This window comes from Phalangium opilio, unplaced genomic scaffold (assembly GCF_054372755.1).
Source record: "Phalangium opilio isolate 3A_F unplaced genomic scaffold, DU_Popi_V2 ptg000013l_1, whole genome shotgun sequence".
Lineage (NCBI taxonomy): Eukaryota > Metazoa > Arthropoda > Arachnida > Opiliones > Phalangiidae > Phalangium > Phalangium opilio.
Genome location: NW_028324148.1, coordinates 11,158,785 through 11,179,047, shown reverse-complemented (window position 1 = coordinate 11,179,047; position 20,263 = coordinate 11,158,785). Strand labels below are relative to the sequence as shown.

Sequence of the window (20,263 nt, the reverse complement as noted above, 5' to 3'; positions counted from 1 at the left end):
TCAAAATCGCCGCTATGGGTAGGTGGCGCTGATCAGGAATAAGGCTAATTACAAATATATTTTGAGAAATTAGGTTAAGTTGTTGAATCTAATTTCAATAGTAGCCAAAATGAGTCGTATTACTTGTATGTGTATTAAGACAACATTAATTGTCTAGACAGCTTCTTTCAATCAATTCCTTTAAAGCAAGTCTCGGCTGTGGTTTAGTTTAAACAAATGCCACTAGATGCTCCCATAATCGAGGGGTGGAGTTGACTGGCCCTCTAAGCTTAGCAAAGGCTAGTTTTAGCTCCGCCCCTCAACGTTAACGAGTTCTGATTGGCTTCTGCCTTTGGCAACGGTAAAATTTGTGTGCAGAAGATTAAAGGGACTGTAAAGAAGGCATCGGCGGGTGGGTAAAAATTATTTGAAATACGTCAGAGGCACCACGTGACCAAGGAGAGGCGTGGTTCAAAGAAGCTTAGTTCGTTTTATATCGAAAACTACCACTTCATGATTGGAATTGGCGCTGCAATCTCGCGAAAAACAAGGACTAGATGTTAACTAGTCCCACTCCATGAGGAGTCTTTGTATCTTGGCATCACGTGATGTCTGTGACGTATTTCAAATAATTTTTACGCACCCGCCGATGCCTTCTTTGCACTCCCTTTAAGCAGTATGTTAGGAGCGCCACGGGAGCCGACATTCGCTTTAAGTACTTAAATAAGAGCTGTAATTGAATCCCTTTATAAAATTCGCTTAGACATCCATGACACGCTACAAATAATTGGTATATTAATTTTCAATATTACGCTACTCAACTTGCACTGCAGCATCATGTTAGTTTTTTAATCTTAATCTTAATCTTAATTTAATTTTTTTTTTGGAAATATACTGATCATTCCTAAGTGTTTGCATTGCATTGCACAGAGGCACGTATTACATTAATTTTATAGATGATATTGTACAAAAATGCCAAAGAGTTTATATTTAACGTGCCATTTTTATTGTATTATTTATATTTTTTGTACCGGTACATAGGGTTATATTAAAATTCAAAGATGTGCTATAACTGCTGTGCTGTTGTTTATTTTACCCCCAAGATGGCGGTACTCAATATTAACATAAGTTGATAAGATATGTTTCCTATAAGTTTGTTAATCTCTGGTTACAAACTGGAGCTTGTCATGAAGTGATTGAAGTAGGTCATAGATTCTAGGCGCTGTCAAAGGCTTAGTACAGACTAAATAGAAAGATGTGCCATAACCGCTGTTGTTTATTTTCCTCCCAAGATGGCGGTAATCAATATCATCATAAGTTCATAAGATATGTTCCCCATAAGTTTGTTAATCTCTGGTTACAAACTGGAGCTTGTCATGAAGTGACGTGGGTCATAGATTCTAGTAAAGTGATGCCTGGTGAGGCGCTGTCCAAGGCTTAGTAGGAATTAAGATAGACTGCAAATTAACAGGGTGTAGTACTTCAATTCTCGTTTGTCGTTCTCGAACTAGCTTGAGTACTTATGGAACATATCTCTTAAACTTATGTTCCTAATAGAGCTATCTCAGTTGTGACGTCGTTGCCAAGGTAAAACTTCACAGGCTTAGCTTTGGCAGTGGGCGGCCATGTTTGGTACCGCTTTGCTTCTATGGGCAAATGACCAGTGTTGTTCCTTTGATTTTTGGGAACGTACTTTCCCCAATAGTAAAACGTACTACCCAATGGGAGGCTTTTTGAAAACGTACTTTTTAACCATGGGGGTATTAAAATTTCCGTCCCCCTCAACGAAAGGCTTCTGGCGCCATCTAGCGGCGTAATTTTCGTCCCATAGACGCTAATGTTAAAAAATGGAATTTGAAAATGTACTTTCAAACATTAAATCGTACTTTTCGTACTGAAAACTTTAAAATGTACTAAAAAAGTACAATTGTACTACTCAGAACAACACTGGCAAATACCATGGTGACGTCATTCTAAGGCTTATGTATTTAAAAAATCATTGAGGAATGACAATAATTTTATTTATTCAAATTAAAGACTTTATACAATTCGTTATTTTCTGAAGGACAGAGAGAGATAAATCTTTGAGAACCAATCCTATAAGTACTTGTTGTTTCAATCCTAATTGCTCAACAATGTATCGAGCTGCTGCGTGGATTTCTGACTAAAAATTGGACAAAAATATTGTTAATTAAAGGAAGTTTAAAGGGAGGATTAAGTAGAAAATCAAGTGATTTTTTATCGATTCTTCTACTAATTATAAGACCAGTCTGCATAGTGAAACATTCAGAAAATACTTCCGAATGATTTTAAAATTCGAATTATGTTCAGATTTTAAGGATAATTTTAAAGAAGGTCCTCCGACCAATCGCGTAATGCCTTGCCTTTTTATTAACAAATTTCTCGTGGCACGCTCCATGTCTAGCGCCATGATTATCACGTCGCGCGCGAATTTTATCAAATCTCGTGATAAATTTCATTCAACACGGAACGTGCCACGAGAATTTTGTTAACAAAAAGGCAGGGCGTTACGCGATTGGTCGGAGGTCCTTCTTTAAAATTATCCTTAAAATCGGAACCTAATTTGAATTTTAAAATCATTCGGAATTAAGTATTTCCTGAATGTTTCGTTATGCAGACTGGTCTTATATTTAGTAGAAGAATCGATAAAAAATTACTTGATTTTCTACTTCACCCTCCCTTTAAGCTCTCGGTAATAATTAAGAAACAATAACTACATCATCTCTTCCGAAGAGTGACGCTGTGCTAAAAACAACAGATTTGTCTACATCACAAGTTTCTTGTTTTACCGAAATCTTCAAGATAAAAATCAGTTATTTAAATTGTTATACAGTTAAAAACATGCGAATTAGTTTCCATACTAAGTTTCCCATTTTCCCAAATTCAGTTATCACAATGAAGATTTGGTTTTGATATACTTTGTAGACAATATCAATACTCTTCCCTTCAATCTCCAGGGTTGTCTGAAATGCAATTAAATCGTCTATTATTACAGCATTCAGCATGGAATAATTACGTTTTAATTTCAACTAAATTATGGTGTTGATTTTTTTAAATTCGTCATAATGTGAATAATACACCTAATAAGTTATTTTTATTGAAATACAATGAAATAAGGTTTTTTTTGTTCATGTGCCTGTGAAGTGATGTATTCAATAATAGTCTAACCCCCACATAGTGGTACTGTGACGTGACGTCAATAGAGCTATCTCAGAAGCCTTAGTGTGACGTGACGTCAATAGAGCTATCTCAGAAGCCTTAGTGTGACGTGACGTCAAAAGAGCTGTCTCAGAAGCCTTAGTGTGACGTGACGTCAAAAGAGCTATCTCAGAAGCCTTAGTGTGACGTGACGTCAATAGAGCTATCTCAGAAGCCTTAGTGTGACGTGACGTCAAAAGAGCTGTCTCAGAAGCCTTAGTGTGACGTGACGTCAAAAGAGCTATCTCAGAAGCCTTAGTGTGACGTGACGTCAATAGAGCTATCTCAGAAGCCTTAGTGTGACGTGACGTCAAAAGAGCTGTCTCAGAAGCCTTAGTGTGACGTGACGTCAAAAGAGCTGTCTCAGAAGCCTTAGTGTGACGTGACGTCAAAAGAGCTATCTCAGAAGCCTTAGTGTGACGTGACGTCAATAGAGCTATCTCAGAAGCCTTAGTGTGACGTGACGTCAAAAGAGCTGTCTCAGAAGCCTTAGTGTGACGTGACGTCAAAAGAGCTATCTCAGAAGCCTTAGTGTGACGTGACGTCAATAGAGCTATCTCAGAAGCCTTAGTGTGACGTGACGTCAAAAGAGCTATCTCAGAAGCCTTAGTGTGACGTGACGTCAAAAGAGCTGTCTCAGAAGCCTTAGTGTGACGTGACGTCAATAGAGCTATCTCAGAAGCCTTAGTGTGACGTGACGTCAAAAGAGCTGTCTCAGAAGCCTTAGTGTGACGTGACGTCAAAAGAGCTGTCTCAGAAGCCTTAGTGTGACGTGACGTCAAAAGAGCTATCTCAGAAGCCTTAGTGTGACGTGACGTCAATAGAGCTATCTCAGAAGCCTTAGTGTGACGTGACGTCAAAAGAGCTGTCTCAGAAGCCTTAGTGTGACGTGACGTCAAAAGAGCTATCTCAGAAGCCTTAGTGTGACGTGACGTCAATAGAGCTATCTCAGAAGCCTTAGTGTGACGTGACGTCAAAAGAGCTGTCTCAGAAGCCTTAGTGTGACGTGACGTCAAAAGAGCTATCTCAGAAGCCTTAGTGTGACGTGACGTCAATAGAGCTATCTCAGAAGCCTTAGTGTGACGTGACGTCAAAAGAGCTGTCTCAGAAGCCTTAGTGTGACGTGACGTCAAAAGAGCTATCTCAGAAGCCTTAGTGTGACGTGACGTCAATAGAGCTATCTCAGAAGCCTTAGTGTGACGTGACGTCAAAAGAGCTGTCTCAGAAGCCTTAGTGTGACGTGACGTCAAAAGAGCTATCTCAGAAGCCTTAGTGTGACGTGACGTCAATAGAGCTATCTCAGAAGCCTTAGTGTGACGTGACGTCAAAAGAGCTATCTCAGAAGCCTTAGTGTGACGTGACGTCAAAAGAGCTGTCTCAGAAGCCTTAGTGTCACGTGACGTCAAAAGAGCTATCTCAGAAGCCTTAGTGTGACGTGACGTCAATAGAGCTATCTCAGAAGCCTTAGTGTGACGTGACGTCAAAAGAGCTGTCTCAGAAGCCTTAGTGTGACGTGACGTCAAAAGAGCTATCTCAGAAGCCTTAGTGTGACGTGACGTCAATAGAGCTATCTCAGAAGCCTTAGTGTGACGTGACGTCAAAAGAGCTGTCTCAGAAGCCTTAGTGTGACGTGACGTCAAAAGAGCTATCTCAGAAGCCTTAGTGTGACGTGACGTCAATAGAGCTATCTCAGAAGCCTTAGTGTGACGTGACGTCAAAAGAGCTATCTCAGAAGCCTTAGTGTGACGTGACGTCAAAAGAGCTGTCTCAGAAGCCTTAGTGTGACGTGACGTCAAAAGAGCTATCTCAGAAGCCTTAGTGTGACGTGACGTCAATAGAGCTATCTCAGAAGCCTTAGTGTGACGTGACGTCAAAAGAGCTGTCTCAGAAGCCTTAGTGTGACGTGACGTCAAAAGAGCTATCTCAGAAGCCTTAGTGTGACGTGACGTCAATAGAGCTATCTCAGAAGCCTTAGTGTGACGTGACGTCAAAAGAGCTGTCTCAGAAGCCTTAGTGTGACGTGACGTCAAAAGAGCTATCTCAGAAGCCTTAGTGTGACGTGACGTCAAAAGAGCTGTCTCAGAAGCCTTAGTGTGACGTGACGTCAATAGAGCTATCTCAGAAGCCTTAGTGTGACGTGACGTCAAAAGAGCTGTCTCAGAAGCCTTAGTGTGACGTGACGTCAATAGAGCTATCTCAGAAGCCTTAGTGTGACGTGACGTCAATAGAGCTATCTCAGAAGCCTTAGTGTGACGTGACGTCAAAAGAGCTGTCTCAGAAGCCTTAGTGTGACGTGACGTCAAAAGAGCTATCTCAGAAGCCTTAGTGTGACGTGACGTCAATAGAGCTATCTCAGAAGCCTTAGTGTGACGTGACGTCAAAAGAGCTGTCTCAGAAGCCTTAGTGTGACGTGACGTCAAAAGAGCTATCTCAGAAGCCTTAGTGTGACGTGACGTCAATAGAGCTATCTCAGAAGCCTTAGTGTGACGTGACGTCAAAAGAGCTGTCTCAGAAGCCTTAGTGTGACGTGACGTCAAAAGAGCTATCTCAGAAGCCTTAGTGTGACGTGACGTCAATAGAGCTATCTCAGAAGCCTTAGTGTGACGTGACGTCAAAAGAGCTATCTCAGAAGCCTTAGTGTGACGTGACGTCAAAAGAGCTGTCTCAGAAGCCTTAGTGTGACGTGACGTCAAAAGAGCTATCTCAGAAGCCTTAGTGTGACGTGACGTCAATAGAGCTATCTCAGAAGCCTTAGTGTGACGTGACGTCAAAAGAGCTGTCTCAGAAGCCTTAGTGTGACGTGACGTCAAAAGAGCTATCTCAGAAGCCTTAGTGTGACGTGACGTCAATAGAGCTATCTCAGAAGCCTTAGTGTGACGTGACGTCAAAAGAGCTGTCTCAGAAGCCTTAGTGTGACGTGACGTCAAAAGAGCTATCTCAGAAGCCTTAGTGTGACGTGACGTCAAAAGAGCTGTCTCAGAAGCCTTAGTGTGACGTGACGTCAAAAGAGCTATCTCAGAAGCCTTAGTGTGACGTGACGTCAATAGAGCTATCTCAGAAGCCTTAGTGTGACGTGACGTCAAAAGAGCTATCTCAGAAGCCCTACTGCCTAGTGTGACGTGACGTCAATAGATCTATCTCAGAAGCCTTAGTGTGACGTGACGTCAATAGAGCTATCTCAGAAGCCTTAGTGTGACGTCACCCATGCTATTTGCCCATAGAACCGAAGTTGGTACCAAACATGGCCGCCTACTGCCAAAGATAAACCAGTGACGTTTAACCTATGCACTGACGTCACAACTGAGATAGCTCTATATTGTTAGTCTAAATCTGACGACTTCCTGTCTCGTCGCCAAAACCGAGGTAAGAGATAGGCGGGTGTGATGTCACGAGAAAGTTCGTTGTAGCAGACTATTCTCTATCCAAAAATAATGGCTAATCAAATTCTACATGACTGCCACTTGATTTCCTAATGTATGCTTAAAGTAAGTCTCGGCTGTGGTTTAGTTTAAACATATGCCACTAGATGCTCCCATAATCGAGGGGTGGAGTTGACTGGCCCTCTAAGCTTAGCAAAGGGTAGTTTTAGCTCCGCCCTCTGATGCTAAAGTTACCAACAATTAAAATTTTTTGTTTCTTTCAATTTTATATTCCTATCTATTATTGGAACACATTAATCACGTTTTTGCAATTCATATGAAAGCACTGTTTGAAAATTTCATTTTAATTTGATGACATTATTTTTTAAAACTAGATTATTTATATGTAGAGTAGCGACATCTATGAATAGCAAAGTTTTCAAGTGGTCTTTAGTTAAGCTTGGATTACTAGCGCCATCATAAGGAGAGATTATCATTAATAATCAGTGAGGTAGTGCAGAATAATTTGGTGAGTCATTATTTTTATTCTGGGTTCTATAATTTTTATATTCCCTTAAAATTGGTGAAAAAATTAATAATAACAAAGTGGAAATCTGCTGCTGATTGTTGAAGTAGGACGTCTCCTCTTGTGTAATTCTGATAACAACTTGATATATTACCATTTTGGGTTTGAGTGTGGAATCAGCCCCATGTAGTTCGCCCATATCCATTTCTACTTCTATTGAATTACGCGAATGTTGCTAAATAAACAAAGAAACGCCAAACTATGTTTAAGCAGACGACAGTTTGGCTCAACGTCAGTCAACATCAGTCTGGGAAATAGCACACTTCCTCTGGTCCAAAACCAGTTTATTAATTGCTGGGACTAGTTTTTTAATTCGAGAAGTGGGGCTTACTGGTCCTCGGGACCAGTTAATTAATTGCAAATCTATAGGAGAACAAAGGCTGGGACCAGTCGGAGACCAGTTTATTATTTCGGTCCCTAGGGGATCACTGGTCCCAAGGACCAGTTTAAAAATATCTTTATTTCCCAGACTGGGTCACTCAACATACCAACGAGGACGCCACTAATTCGCATAATAGTGTTTTTCTTTGAGGTGATCCGAGCGCTCCCGGAGCGCTCCGAAAAAAATATCGACTTTCATAGGAAAAAACGAGCTGCTTCGAGACGGAGGCGCGTGTTACATTAGCCCAGTCGCTCCTCCCGGTTTGCTCCCGGATTGATCCCAACCGCTCCGACTCTAGAGACGGAGCGACCTTAACTTAAATGGAGCGCCTGATGACGTCACAAAACCGCTCAGAAAACACTTTTGTCTTTCATTGGGAGCAACTACATTCGGTCCTCCGAGCTAGAGCGATGACGTGACACGACAATATGGAGCGATCTCGGAACGCTCTCGAGCGACCACAAAGGAAAACGCTAAGTTTGCTTCAGTCTGATGATCTTAGGCAATTTAGTGGCGTCCTTCAACGAAGTAAGCTGCACGCGTGATCGAGTGGGCTATTTCAGTGGCAAATTGGCCAGGGCCGGAAATAAGAAAAAAATCTTATAGGACATATGTCCAGTGACCCCATTTGACTGGAAAATTTAATTGGACATTGTCCACTGGAGTGTGCTAAAATAGTGTCGCATCTTCATAGTCAAGCTATCAAAACTTCGGAAAATTTATTGGTCAAAATGTCCAGTGACCCCCTTAGTTTTTTTTTAAAAGTTATGGGACATTTTAAAATTTTATTGGATAATGTCCAGTGTCCAGTGCTTATTTCCGGCCCTGATGGCAAATTGGCAATTTTGGTAAAGCAGAAAGCTCTTCGAACGAGCAATGCGTCTGCTAGTATTCTTGCTTCCGCTTTAACCCTAGAATGATAGAATTAAAATTAAAATTCAAATTAATTCAACTAAATATGTAGCCAAGGATTGCTTTTGTTTTTGGTTAGTTAGTAAACATGTAGTTATTAGTTTTAAATTTTTAAATCTTATTAGTGCTCATGAGCCTTCGTCAAAATTTCAGATTTATTCTTAATTAACCAGCACTAGACAAAGAAATAGCTTGGTTAAGAATTGATTTGGTCTTCAGTAAATTAGTAAACTTGATGTTAATTTTAAAATCTGACTTCTAATTGTGCTCATGAGTCATAATCCTTGTTACAAAATTTTAGATTGATTAAAACATGCAAATATGAGGAAAACATGTGTTTTCAAAAGTTGTAGGAGCTGTTCTGTTACAGACCGAACTCTGACTTTCACACCATTCCCGAAGCCCGCACGAACATATGAAAAATGTCTGCGGTGGCTTGAAATAGTTAATCGAAAAGATCTTCACATTAATAATATTAATCGATACCGTTATGTATGTGGGAAACACTTTAAAAATGGGAAAGGACCAACAGAAGAAGATCCTGACCCTGAAGGAAACATTGAACTATGCGACGCTGTCGCTAATGTTGAATCTGATGAAATATATTGCACATCATTACATGACTGGTTTAAAACTGTAGAAGCAAATTCAGATGAAAGTTGTGAAAATGTTGAAACCAATTGCAACATTACTGAGGCAGTAAACATAAACAATGAAAGTGAACATGAAGGACCCTTATTACCAAATATTAAGGTTGAAGAACCAGAAGTTCATGTTGAACAAACAGAAGAACGAGCAGTCCATGTTCAACATTTTAACTATGAGGGACCCATAATACCTGATATTAAGGATGAAGTAACAGAAGAGCCACAAGTTCATGTTGAACATTTTAACTCCGAAGGACCCATAATACCAGATATTAAGGATGAACAAATAGATGAACCAGAAGTTCATGTTGAACATTATAACTCTGAAGGACTCATAATACCAGATATTAAGGATGAACTAACAGATGAACCAGAAGTTCATGTTCAACATTTCAACTATGAAGGACCCATAATACCAGATATTAAGGATGAAGCAACAGAAGAACCAGAAGTTCATGTTGAACATTTTAACTATGAAGGACCCTTAATGCCGAAGATTAAGGTTGAAGCAACAGAAGAACCAGCAGTTCATGTTGAACATTTTAACTATGAAGGACCCTTAATACCAAAGATTAAGGTTGAAGTAATAGAAGAGCCAGAAGATCACATTGAACAAACAGAAGAACCAGAAGTTCACGTTGAACGAACAGAAGAACCAGAAGTTCAAGTTGAGCAAACAGAAGAACCAGAAGTTCACGTTGAGCAAATAGAAAAACCAGAAGTTCATGTTGAACAAATAGAAAAACCAGCAGTTCATTTTGAACACAACTACAGCCGAGCGGACGTGACAATTACAGACATTGATAACTTGAAGGATGAATATGAACTCTACATTTCCGTTATTAAGGAGTGTACATGGTCATATGAGATTAAATTGATCAATGATGTTAACAATTTAATATGTTCAAAAGAATTATCACCCGGAAAATTTGTCACTTTTACTATTACGCCGACTTGGTCGGTTAAGGTCAAAGTTGATAATGAAGACCTTGATTCCTCACATGAACTAACTTTAAATACTAACTTTCCCACCAAAAGTACTGTCTTCACATTAGGAGATCTACTAAAAATATTGTATGAAATTGAATGCTGGAAAGTTTGCGAAGGAATGGAAATTGATCCGGAAGTAGATCAGTCTCAATCTCAATCTCAATCTCTTCTCAGTCCAGAGAGTAATTCGTCTAGATCGTCAAATTGCGATCTCCTTATTAAAGACACAAAGTCTGAAAGATGTAAACGTTGTTTACAAGCACGAAAAGCGTTGAAGAAACGAAAGGGACGACTTGCCAAAAGAACGACAATTCATAAAAACACTCCACATATTTATTTGACCTATGATGACCTAAAATCGCATCTGAAGTCATATTCAAACCAAAATAAGTTATTAAGTGATAGATTAAGGCGTGTTCAAGCAAAAGGAAATAAATCCCCAAATAAGAGAGTAAAACTGGACAACATAAAGACGGTCTAGTCTATAACCTTCATGGGTTAACTCATGAATGGTTTGTCAATCATGTGATACTCCTTGCGTCCTTGGTTCTATAAAATACCTTTGAATGGAAAAGGCGATCAAGTCATTTGGTCAACGTTTATCGACATTGAAACGATCGAACAAAATTTCGGGTTATTCACAGAGCTTCTATTCCAGGAACTAGTATGTTCATAGATCTAGATCATATCCTAAATATATAGTGCTGTTAGGTTAAATAGTTTAAATAATTTACTACAACATTTGTTCAGGCCGTTGTTCGCATTATTTTTGGTTTTTTCTATTAATCTTACCATGTTTATATATTTTTTGAGGGTTTAAAATGGGTTTCTGTCAGGATTGGTTAGGTTTTGTTTAGGGATCGGGTTCATGTCCATATCGCTTTATTGAGGCATTCTTCATTATGGCAAAGACCCTACTAGTAGACTGAGCAATTGGGTTTTGTGTAATTTAACTTGGCAAGTAGATAGTTACCAACTCTCAACATAAGAAACCATGAGTTCAAGTACAACCCAAACTGGATTTCCTTGCTTTGCCATTCTCAGCCAGATAATTTGATACAATTTTTGAAGAACAGGTATTGCGTGTAGTTTACGAAACTGTAGAATAATTAAAACGTTTGTGGACAGAAAAAATTAGGCATTTGAAGGCTGCCAATGATAGCCTTGCCAAGTTGCGAGCATTCATTGCAAGAAATGGCTCAAAATCGACGAGTAAGATTAAAACTGAAAGAAGCTATTGAAAGACTTGGAATAGAGATTGAATAAGTTAGAGGAAATGCAAGTGAAAGAGATAGACTTGAAACCCATCGAGGCATTGATAATGCACTCAGAAACTTTGACGAATTTAATTGCTATTTTCCAGTCTCATACGTCTGAGACCACAAAAATTGCTGAGCAAAATTAGCTGTGTTTGTATTTTGGGTTGTACAGAAAAAATACGTTTCATTTTTGTTATATTTTGTACTGTATATCATGTCTAAACAGACATGCTGTTATTATTTATTTAGACTTGTAAATAACGGTCATATGTTCCATTTAATAAATATAAAAATTTGAGTAAATATTAAAGATTACATTTTCATGCACCTTTTTCGTGTATGAATATTATCATAAATGACATAACACATGTATTTGTTCCCGTAGAGGGCGATAGTAAAAGCTAAATCTCTCAACTGCCCTCAAGTTCGATTTTTTTTGTTGAAGAAATAACCAAGTACTCAAGTAAAATTTTTGAACTTCATTGAGAATATCAATGACAAATACACCTCTCATTAATATTTCAAGAGATTTGAACCCGCAAACGTGTTTTCTTCTTGGAAATAGGTTTAGGGAAAGTGGAACTCCTACTATTTTAAATTTTTCATGTAAAAATTCAAGATTTTTTCACGAATACACGGAAATTATATTTTTGAACGGGCGTTTGGATAGAGAGCGATGGAACACCAGGCAGGGTAGTCCCATAGTCGCTCGAAAGGCGTGATCGAGTTGGCTATGATTTAGCCGTCTGCTACTGCCAAGTCTTAAGAAGAGTGACTGACTGTGAGTGTTTATCTATGAAATTAATTAACTAGAGTGTCTGTGATTGTTTATATTTTTCAATAAATTTAAATGTCAGCCGACTATTGCTATTATTGTTGTGTTTCTTGAGTGCAAGACTTAAATTGTTGGTCCCGTTGGAAGTTTGCATCCTGTTCATTGTTGGGTGCCTGGGTGTAACACTAGCTTATCAAAGGCATTGAAAATCAGAAGTATATAATACTCACTTAGAGAGAAGTGTCTCACTATTCACTACACATGTACCATCAGCTAAACATTTGAAAATATGACACCCTTCTATAGTGTTGTGCTAATGCCATTAATTCAGGGATATTATTACCAATTAAGATTCCTATGCAGAGTAATTAATTACACAATTACAATTACTGATTAGTCTGAAGTGCCACCAGCTTTAGATTCCCTGGGAAATTTTTGTTAATAATGCCAGGGATAGATTTAATTTTAGAAGTAGGAATGGAGAACAGAGTAATCTGGGCGCGCGTCAAAGTCCCGGACCCCCTCCCACGGGATGGGGGGGGTATGAAATAAGAGGCGGGTCATAGTGACAGCGGTAAAAAGGAATTACGTATTTTTCGCCGTCCCCGTCAGCAACGTCATCAAAACGTAGTTTAAATGAGGCAATAAGATAATTTAAACTTTTCGTTACGTGTTGGAGGGAGGGGCTCTATAATGGGCTTTGAGTCTGAACTGAAGTAAATACCAACCGTTCTCCATTCTTACTTCTAAAATTAAATCTATCCCTGATAATACTCAATTGATCATAGATGGCGGAGAAGAAAAGTGACTGAAAGCTGCTAACACATGTGACGCCTTGTTTGTTTAATGTAACTAGTGCCACTTTCAATTATATCTCTTAAATACAGCGTCAAAGTTTGGTTATTTATCATCCACCCGATTTTTGGGTATTTATACTCCCTTTAAGGCGTTAAATCAAGTTTCCGCTGTGGTTTAGTTTAAACGAATGCCAATAGATGATCCCATAGTCAAGGGGTAGAGTTGACTGACCCACTAAGCTTAGCAAAGGTTATAGTTTTAGCTCCGCCCTCGCGGGTGGGTTCTGATTGGTTCAAGCCTTTGGCGATTTAAAATTGGTGTGTAGAGGATTAGCCAGCATGGTAGGGGCTCATTTGCTTTAAAAACCCTTGAAGACGTCTTGAATGCGATGAAAAAATGTCATAAAGACGTCTTTCTGTTACTATATTAAAATTTTCTTGTATGCATTGAAATTTGGAGTGACCTTGATATACCAGATAAAATATATATCCTTATATACGCCATCCCGCGCTACTACCTTTAAAGCAAAGTGCGGGTCACGTGGTACCCTGCAAAATGAATTTCCTTATGAATTCCAATTTTGGCTTGGCGAAGTCTGGAGGCATTTCTGGGCGGGATTTATAAGTGCACTTAAAAATCCCGCCCACTTGCCTTCGCCAAGCTTAGCTTAACCCGGAGCTCAGGAGGAAAGTCACCTTGTAGGGGAACTACGTGACCCGCGCTTTGCGATATTTGAAATGAACTTGATAAACCAATCCTAATCTCCCTTTCTTCATGCTGTGGCTTAACAAAACGGCCAGTTTTCCCATCTACTATACGGGATTTACGAGAGGTATTTCTGTGGGCGCTGCCATAACCTGTCGGTGGCCTTTAGTTAGTGGCTGACATTCCCTGTCGTCGAACGCGCTCCGTAGCCTTGGCAGAACAACTCTCCGAAAAGGGGGCGGTAACCTCGTAAGTCCCGTATAGTGGTTATAAGATCCATGATTAACAAGGCAAGCTGATAACAATTTATCTTATCCACTCTTAAAATATACAACTTTTTCTTAACGATAATTCCCAAATCTATAGTCCTTTTGTAAGCGAATAAAAATTGGTTCTTTGAATTAGGGTTTGAGAGATTTCTGATGAGCGCAATTTTACCAAAGAAAATGCCACTAAAGTTCGCTGCCAATATTTCTACACTGTTCTTGGAACACGAAAGTCTTATTGATCGTTTTAAAGTTGCCAAAGACAATGGTTTCGAGGCGGTCGAGTGCCAGTTTCCTTATGAATTCCCTGAAGATAGTGTTTCTAAAGCAAAGGAAGCTTCAGCCTTGAAACATGTCCTCATTAACTCATTTCCAGGTAAGAACTTACTGTGGCAATACAACTTAACTACTGATTCAATCTGAACTGCTAGCCTCTCTCTTGGCTCATTAATCGTCTGGCAACCCTCGGAAAACGGCATATCCTCTTTAGTAAACACAGAAGGGGATAATGGAAGAAGGATGCCACTCTGTATCCTCTTCATACTTAAGTTATGTAACGTCATTCTTCCCAGGCTCACCCTTTTTGTTTGCTTTCCCGCTCATCAAACTTCTTATGGGCATCGCACCGTAAGGTGAATTCTATAATTGTTTGGCACTAAATCCCCAGCAATCATCCCACAAACCTTGATTGTCTTGACGTGGGACAAAAATTAATACACAAGCGCATGCGTCTTGCCAAATATTTAAACGCTAATAGAGTAATGATGAGGGAACTATTTATCGTGTATGTGATTCGGTTTAGTAACCTTGCTCTAATATGTTCCGATGTTGGGAAGAGTGACGTTACACTTACCCCGCTTTGTGGTACACTTCTCTCGAAGAGAAGTATTATATACTTCTGGTAAACATTATTTATAGTATTTTGTCTTTCCAGGAAATTCCGGCGAATTGGGGTTTGCTTCTAGACCTCATTATGTCGCAGAGTTTCGAAGTAGTCTCGACCTTTCTGTCAAATATGCCAAAGCTTTGGGTTGCCAAAAGTAATTGATTTTTTAGCTTTAAATTGGCGAGTTGGTAAACGTAGAAATGTTGAGGAAACATTTGTAGTTTCATAACAACAATAAGTATGACATTCATTGAACTATGTTAATGAAGGGGTGTTCCTCAGTAAAACACTATTTCCGCACTTGTAAAAGCGACCACTACAAGGAGTAATATAGTTTTAGTGGTGTTAAAGGTCCGGTTTCTACACAAAACCATAAGTTCATAAGATATTTTCCATAAGTTTGTCACTGTTTACTGAGAGCTTGTAATGAAGTGACGTATGTCATAGATTCTCGTAAAGCGACGCCTGCTGAGGCGCTGTCAAAGGCTTTGTACAGACTCAATATAAAGATGGACTGCAAAACCGAGTTTAGTCAATTCTCGCGTTGTTCTCCAACTGGCAATTGCATTACGAAGTATAGGTAGTGTCATATCTTATAAACGTATGCTAACAAACCTTCCTTAAGAAATTTGGCATACATCAATCGGAAGTTTCATACTTCTTGTTATTATGGAACTTCTAATTATATAATTAATGCTTTTTTTAAATACGCAGAATTCACGTAATGGCGGGTTTAAGAACTAAATTTGTTTTGGATAAAGAAATGGAAGAAGTTTATATTGATAATTTGAAGTATGCTGGCGAAGTTCTGCAAAAAGTAAGGAGATATCCCCTTTTTTATTGTATTTCACAGTAGGTCTGCATTTTGATTTTAAGCCTTAATTTTAGGAGAACATTATTGGAGTCATTGAACCATTGGCTGCTGTTATTAATCCTCAGTACTTTTTGAAAAATTACGATCAAGGTATGACGTAATTATGCGCAAGTGTTGTATGAAAATTTGTAAAATCTTTAAAGCAAAGCTTGAAGGAGAGAGGAATGGAGTGGAAACCCCCATACCTATAGCGTTGCCTGTGTACCCCCACCTACGGCACCGTAGTCCTCCCAGCATCCTCAGCGGTTAGGACTAGGGTCGTACTGGACGAAATTGTAAAGGGCGCTCCCTCTATCTTAAAAATAGAAGCTAGTTATCATACAAATAAAATGGCGCTACGCGGCAGCACCTAGCAATCGCCTACCGAAGGGTAGGGGCGTGCGCGAGGTACATTGGGAGAGATGCGGTGTCGCAGGTCGCCCATCATCATTTCCAATCCATCTCAACTCCCTTATCCCTGAGCAAAGCGCGGCTCCTATAAAGCCCCATAACATACCAATTTTACCTTGCCAAAGACAGGAACCAATTAGACGTCTTACACTAGCCTTTGCCAAACTTAGCACTCTGTGCAGAAGAAAAGTAATCGTTTACAAGATATAATTGGTTCCAGCCTATGGTACAGTAAAACTGGCTGTTAGTGGCGCCTTTAAGGAGCGCCAATGGGGCAGTGCTTTGCTTTAACTGTTTTAAGGCCAATTTTAAATTTATTTTAATCTTTTTTGTGTGTAGCACTGAAAGTGGTTCAGGAAGTCAATCATCCTAATATAAAACTATTATTGGTAAGTTTATGTTAAAAAAAGCTCAAGTAACATAACATGAACTATGACACTTAATCAAATACATTAATGAACATTTGTTTCTTAGTAAAACCAAGAAGTTATATCTAGTATCTCAGAGAGAAGGTATAAATTCGCATCCAGATTTCCAGCTTTATCTCCAGTCCAAACGTAGCCTGTCCGGAGTCAATCCCCGTCTCTAAATTACAACCAGCCAGCATCTCATTGGTTCTTGAAAACTCACGTCAGCGCGACGACGCGAGTGACGAAAATTACAGTCATATTTTCCGACTGAGGAGAGGCGAAATAGCCCGGCGCCTCCTTTTACGTCCCCCCTTGTATTTTGAAAGGGGGACTGGGACTATGGCCTGGCGCGAATACAAAGGCATCCTATACCTTCTCTCTGAGATACTGATATAACCTCTTGGTAAAACACAACATTGAATATAAATCTGCAATACCCATATTCCCTTTTTCAACCAAAATCCATTATTTCTCTAACATGAAAACAAACCTTCCTTAAAAGAACAAGCGTTTGCATTGGCGCCCCTTGCTTAAAGGGACTGTAAAGAAGGCATAGGCGGGTGGGTAAAAATTATTTGAAATACGTCAGAGGCACGTGACCAAGGAGAGGCGTGGTTCAAAGAAGCTTAGTTCGTTTTATTTCGAAAACTACCACTTCATGGAATTGGCGCTGCAATCTGGCGAAAAACCAGGACTAGATGTCCAATTCCACTCTATGAGGAGCCTTTGTATCTTGGTATCACGTGATGTCTGTGACGTATTTCAAATAATTTTTACCCACCCGCCGATGCCTTCTTTGCAGTCCCTTTAAAGGGATGTACAATCCGTTATGTATGGGCGTGTCTATAAGACTCAAGAACTATATTTTTTAGCAGTAGTGTTACTATTTCCTTGAGTAGTGATTAGGCTGTCGTCTGCTTGAACGTCTGTTTCTACGGTAGATGCCCATTCCCAATGCACTGATAATGCTACGAACTTCACGCATGCTCAGTAGAGCTATATTTGATGGAAGATAAGTTTGATATAGGCCACGCCCATACATAACGGATTGTACATCCCTTTAAAGCAAGTCTCGTCTGTGATTAGTTAAAACAAATGCCACTAGATGCCCGCACAATCTAGGGGTGGAGTTGACTGGCCCTCTAAGCTTAGAAAAGGCTAGTTTTAGCTCCACCCTTATGGACGAGTTTTGATTGGGTCCTACCTTTGGCAAGATAAAATTTGTGTGTAGAAGATCGGCCAGAATGTTAGGGGTGCCGCAGGAGCCGTCATTTGCTTTAACCTTCTACCCACCAATTTTACCTTGACAAAAGCAAGTTTTAAGCAATTTAATTTATAGTTACTGCAATTGAAAGTGTCTAACTTGCATACGATTCTGATTGCAACAATTTCATTGATTAATGTTTTTAGGATATTTACCATCTGCAGCTTACATCTGGTAACCTGACTGAATATATCAATAAACTTATGCCTTTTGTGGGTATGTTCTGCAATTTTAACCACTTTTATAAGTCTGCCCTTTTCAGCTACCTTATTTTTCTTGCAGGTCATGTTCAAGTATCACAAACCCCTAAAAGAACTGAGCTAGATGATGAGGGTGAAATTAATTACACGTATATTTTGAATTTGTTTGAAAAAATGAACTATTCAGATTACATAGGACTGGAATATAAACCATCAGGTACTACTAATTTTTGAAAAGGCACACCTTGAATAGTTACACCTTGAATAGTTACTTGTTAATTTGAAAGTATACCGAAACGTAACTTCGCTATAGTTTCAAAGTTATTCGATGTGATGGACCACCATCTATTTTTCTATGGGAGATTTTAGAGATGGGCCGATACCGATCCCATATCGGTATCGGTACCGATATTTGACTTTAACCGATATATCGGTATCGGTTAAAAATGAACCGATATTTCTACCCGATATTTTTTAAGGAAAAATATCGGTTCATTGTCAACCAATACCGATATATCGTTTAAAGTCAAATATCGGGACCGATACTGATATGGGATCAGTATCGGCCCATCTCTACAACCTATATTATAGCATCTATTTTCTTATTGATATCGGTTAATATATCGGTATCGGTTTAATATCGGTTTATTCGAAGGATCGGGTAAAATATCGGTATCGGTACGTATCGGTTTCCCAAGTATCGAATGATATCGGTTTCGGTTTATTCGAAGGATCGGGTAAAATATCGGTATCGGTACGTATCGGTTTCCCAAGTATCGAATGATATCGGTATCGGTTAAAACTGGTATCGGCCCATCTCTAGGAGATTTAGAGAAAAACTGTGATTTTTTTCGTTTCACATTACGAGAGGGTGTGGGCTCTTATCTAGGAAGGCCTACTGGCCATCTAGAGTAGATAAAATCAAGACACAATTTAGGGAAAGCCGGAAGCTTGAATAATGAGATCATTCTATATTTCTTAGCACTGTTTGACACTAAACACGATACCATAACATGTTACAATGTTACTAATAAAAAAGAAACGCCTTAGCTTGACAGCTCCAGAACCAATTTTCTACTCTTCATTGGTTCTTTTTAGGATTGCAAATTTAATGACTGAACCATGGATAAAGAATGCGCGTGAAGAAATTTGTTTTCACTCTACAGGATCGGCAACTCCCTATCTCGGGCGACAGAATATTCTGTATATACTCTGTTACAACATCGGTTGTCAGCACGTGTGTTTCAAATACGCGTGAAACCGCCTACAGTATACTACACGTATTTGAAACTAAGGACTAGAGGTCCGTGCACTCGAGCTAAAAAACTCGCGGATATTTTAAATCCTGAAGATCCTGAAGTTTTTGGTCTCTTGACAGCACGTACGTTACATAGAGAAACAGCTTTGCGCGTGCTGACAACCGATATTGTAACATAGTATATACAGAATAAGCTGTCGTTCGAGATAGGGAGTTGCCGATCCTATAGCGTGAAAACAAATTTCCTCACGCGCATTCTTTATCCATGACTGAACCTTGACATAACTCGTAGTAGTCGTTTACATTTAGGGTCAGAAAATTCGGGTAATATAACATGTGCGAATACCACGTTGCCTACATAGGCCCAGCTCCAAAAAACGTCTTCACTGAATAAAGTTCAATGATCATTTCCGGAGTTTTATTACTTTATCAGAAAGAAAGTATTTCTCTGAGACTCTATTAGGTTTTTAAGGTGAATTTACAAGTGGCGACTTCGTTGTGTTCGCGCAAATAAAGTTTACACTTATTTTTTCAATTATCCTTAATAATTCGTGACGTATTAATATATTTCCTAAATCACAACTCTCTCTGCTGGAAAGTGAACAGACGTCAAATTTGTTTATTGAAATAATTTTCTTCTCTTTTTCCTAGGTAATTCTGAAACAAGCCTTACTTGGTTAAAAAATTCCAAATTTTGGAGCTAAATACAAGTGTTTTTGTTTGTTATGTAATAAATATTGATAATAAAGGCAATTACGAACAAACGTTTTAATCAAAGTGTGGTAGAATTTAACTTACCTTAGGGTGCGTCGAATATGACCTTAACACGTTAGAAAACACGGTTTTGTACAAATATAAAATGTCCTTCTGTAACCCCAACCATAAGTTTATAATGCCTCTAAGTGCACAAATACGGGTTACAACTGAGCATCTTCTGCAGGCTACCGTGACGTCAGAACTCGTATAGATCCGAAGAGAGAAAATTTTGAAATTTCTGTCGCGGTGCAGCCACCAAGCGGTCGAGACGAAAAAAAAATCATCCAGTGGAATAAAGGAGAGTTTTACGTTTCGTATAGGCAGGCACTTGGGGGGGGGGGAACGAAT

General features: G+C 39.2%; 3 protein-coding genes across 4 annotated transcripts; 2 read left to right on the top strand and 1 right to left on the bottom strand.

Annotated features, from left to right (window-relative positions):
- Positions 1-1,978: 1,978 nt before the first annotated feature.
- On the bottom strand, positions 1,979-7,362 carry LOC149709066 (proteasome assembly chaperone 3-like). The gene is made up of 4 exons (XM_089863230.1): positions 7,238-7,362; positions 2,862-2,963; positions 2,718-2,795; positions 1,979-2,143 (listed from the first exon to the last, which is right to left on the bottom strand). The coding sequence occupies exons 1-4, from the start codon at positions 7,286-7,288 to the stop codon at positions 2,006-2,008; spliced, it is 369 nt and encodes a 122-aa protein (XP_089719356.1). The 5' UTR covers positions 7,289-7,362; the 3' UTR covers positions 1,979-2,005.
- A 994-nt stretch (positions 7,363-8,356) lies between these two features.
- Positions 8,357-11,660, top strand: LOC149709065 (uncharacterized). Its single transcript, XM_089864510.1, has 2 exons — positions 8,357-8,511; positions 8,591-11,660. Exon 2 carries the CDS (start codon positions 8,759-8,761, stop codon positions 10,553-10,555), a length of 1,797 nt encoding a protein of 598 aa, XP_089720636.1. The 5' UTR covers positions 8,357-8,511; positions 8,591-8,758; the 3' UTR covers positions 10,556-11,660.
- Positions 11,661-11,975: 315 nt separating this feature from the next.
- Positions 11,976-19,923, top strand: Gip (hydroxypyruvate isomerase-like protein Gip). Of its 2 annotated transcripts, none has more exons than XM_089864512.1 (9): positions 11,976-12,114; positions 14,017-14,253; positions 14,812-14,917; positions 15,478-15,580; positions 15,652-15,727; positions 16,367-16,416; positions 17,848-17,917; positions 17,984-18,118; positions 19,811-19,923. In XM_089864512.1, exons 2-9 carry the CDS (start codon positions 14,034-14,036, stop codon positions 19,861-19,863), a joined length of 813 nt encoding a protein of 270 aa, XP_089720638.1. In that variant the 5' UTR covers positions 11,976-12,114; positions 14,017-14,033; the 3' UTR covers positions 19,864-19,923. The 2 variants fall into 2 exon arrangements, with proteins under 2 accessions (XP_089720638.1, XP_089720637.1); XM_089864511.1 differs by lacking the exon at positions 11,976-12,114 and adding an exon at positions 12,735-12,956.
- The last annotated feature ends 340 nt before the right edge of the window (positions 19,924-20,263 follow it).

Coding starts and splice junctions, on each gene's coding strand:
- LOC149709066 (XM_089863230.1), bottom strand. CDS start 7,288: ATGGATATGGGCGAACTACATGGGGCTGATTCCACACTCAAACCCAAA. Junction 2,964..7,237: donor CCACACTCAAACCCAAAATG/GTAATATATCAA, acceptor ATTGCATTTCAG/ACAACCCTGGAGATTGAAGG. Junction 2,796..2,861: donor TTGGGAAAATGGGAAACTTA/GTATGGAAACTA, acceptor TTTATCTTGAAG/ATTTCGGTAAAACAAGAAAC.
- LOC149709065 (XM_089864510.1), top strand. CDS start 8,759: ATGAGGAAAACATGTGTTTTCAAAAGTTGTAGGAGCTGTTCTGTTACA.
- Gip (XM_089864512.1), top strand. CDS start 14,034: ATGAGCGCAATTTTACCAAAGAAAATGCCACTAAAGTTCGCTGCCAAT. Junction 14,254..14,811: donor CCTCATTAACTCATTTCCAG/GTAAGAACTTAC, acceptor TTGTCTTTCCAG/GAAATTCCGGCGAATTGGGG. Junction 15,728..16,366: donor TTTGAAAAATTACGATCAAG/GTATGACGTAAT, acceptor TTTTGTGTGTAG/CACTGAAAGTGGTTCAGGAA.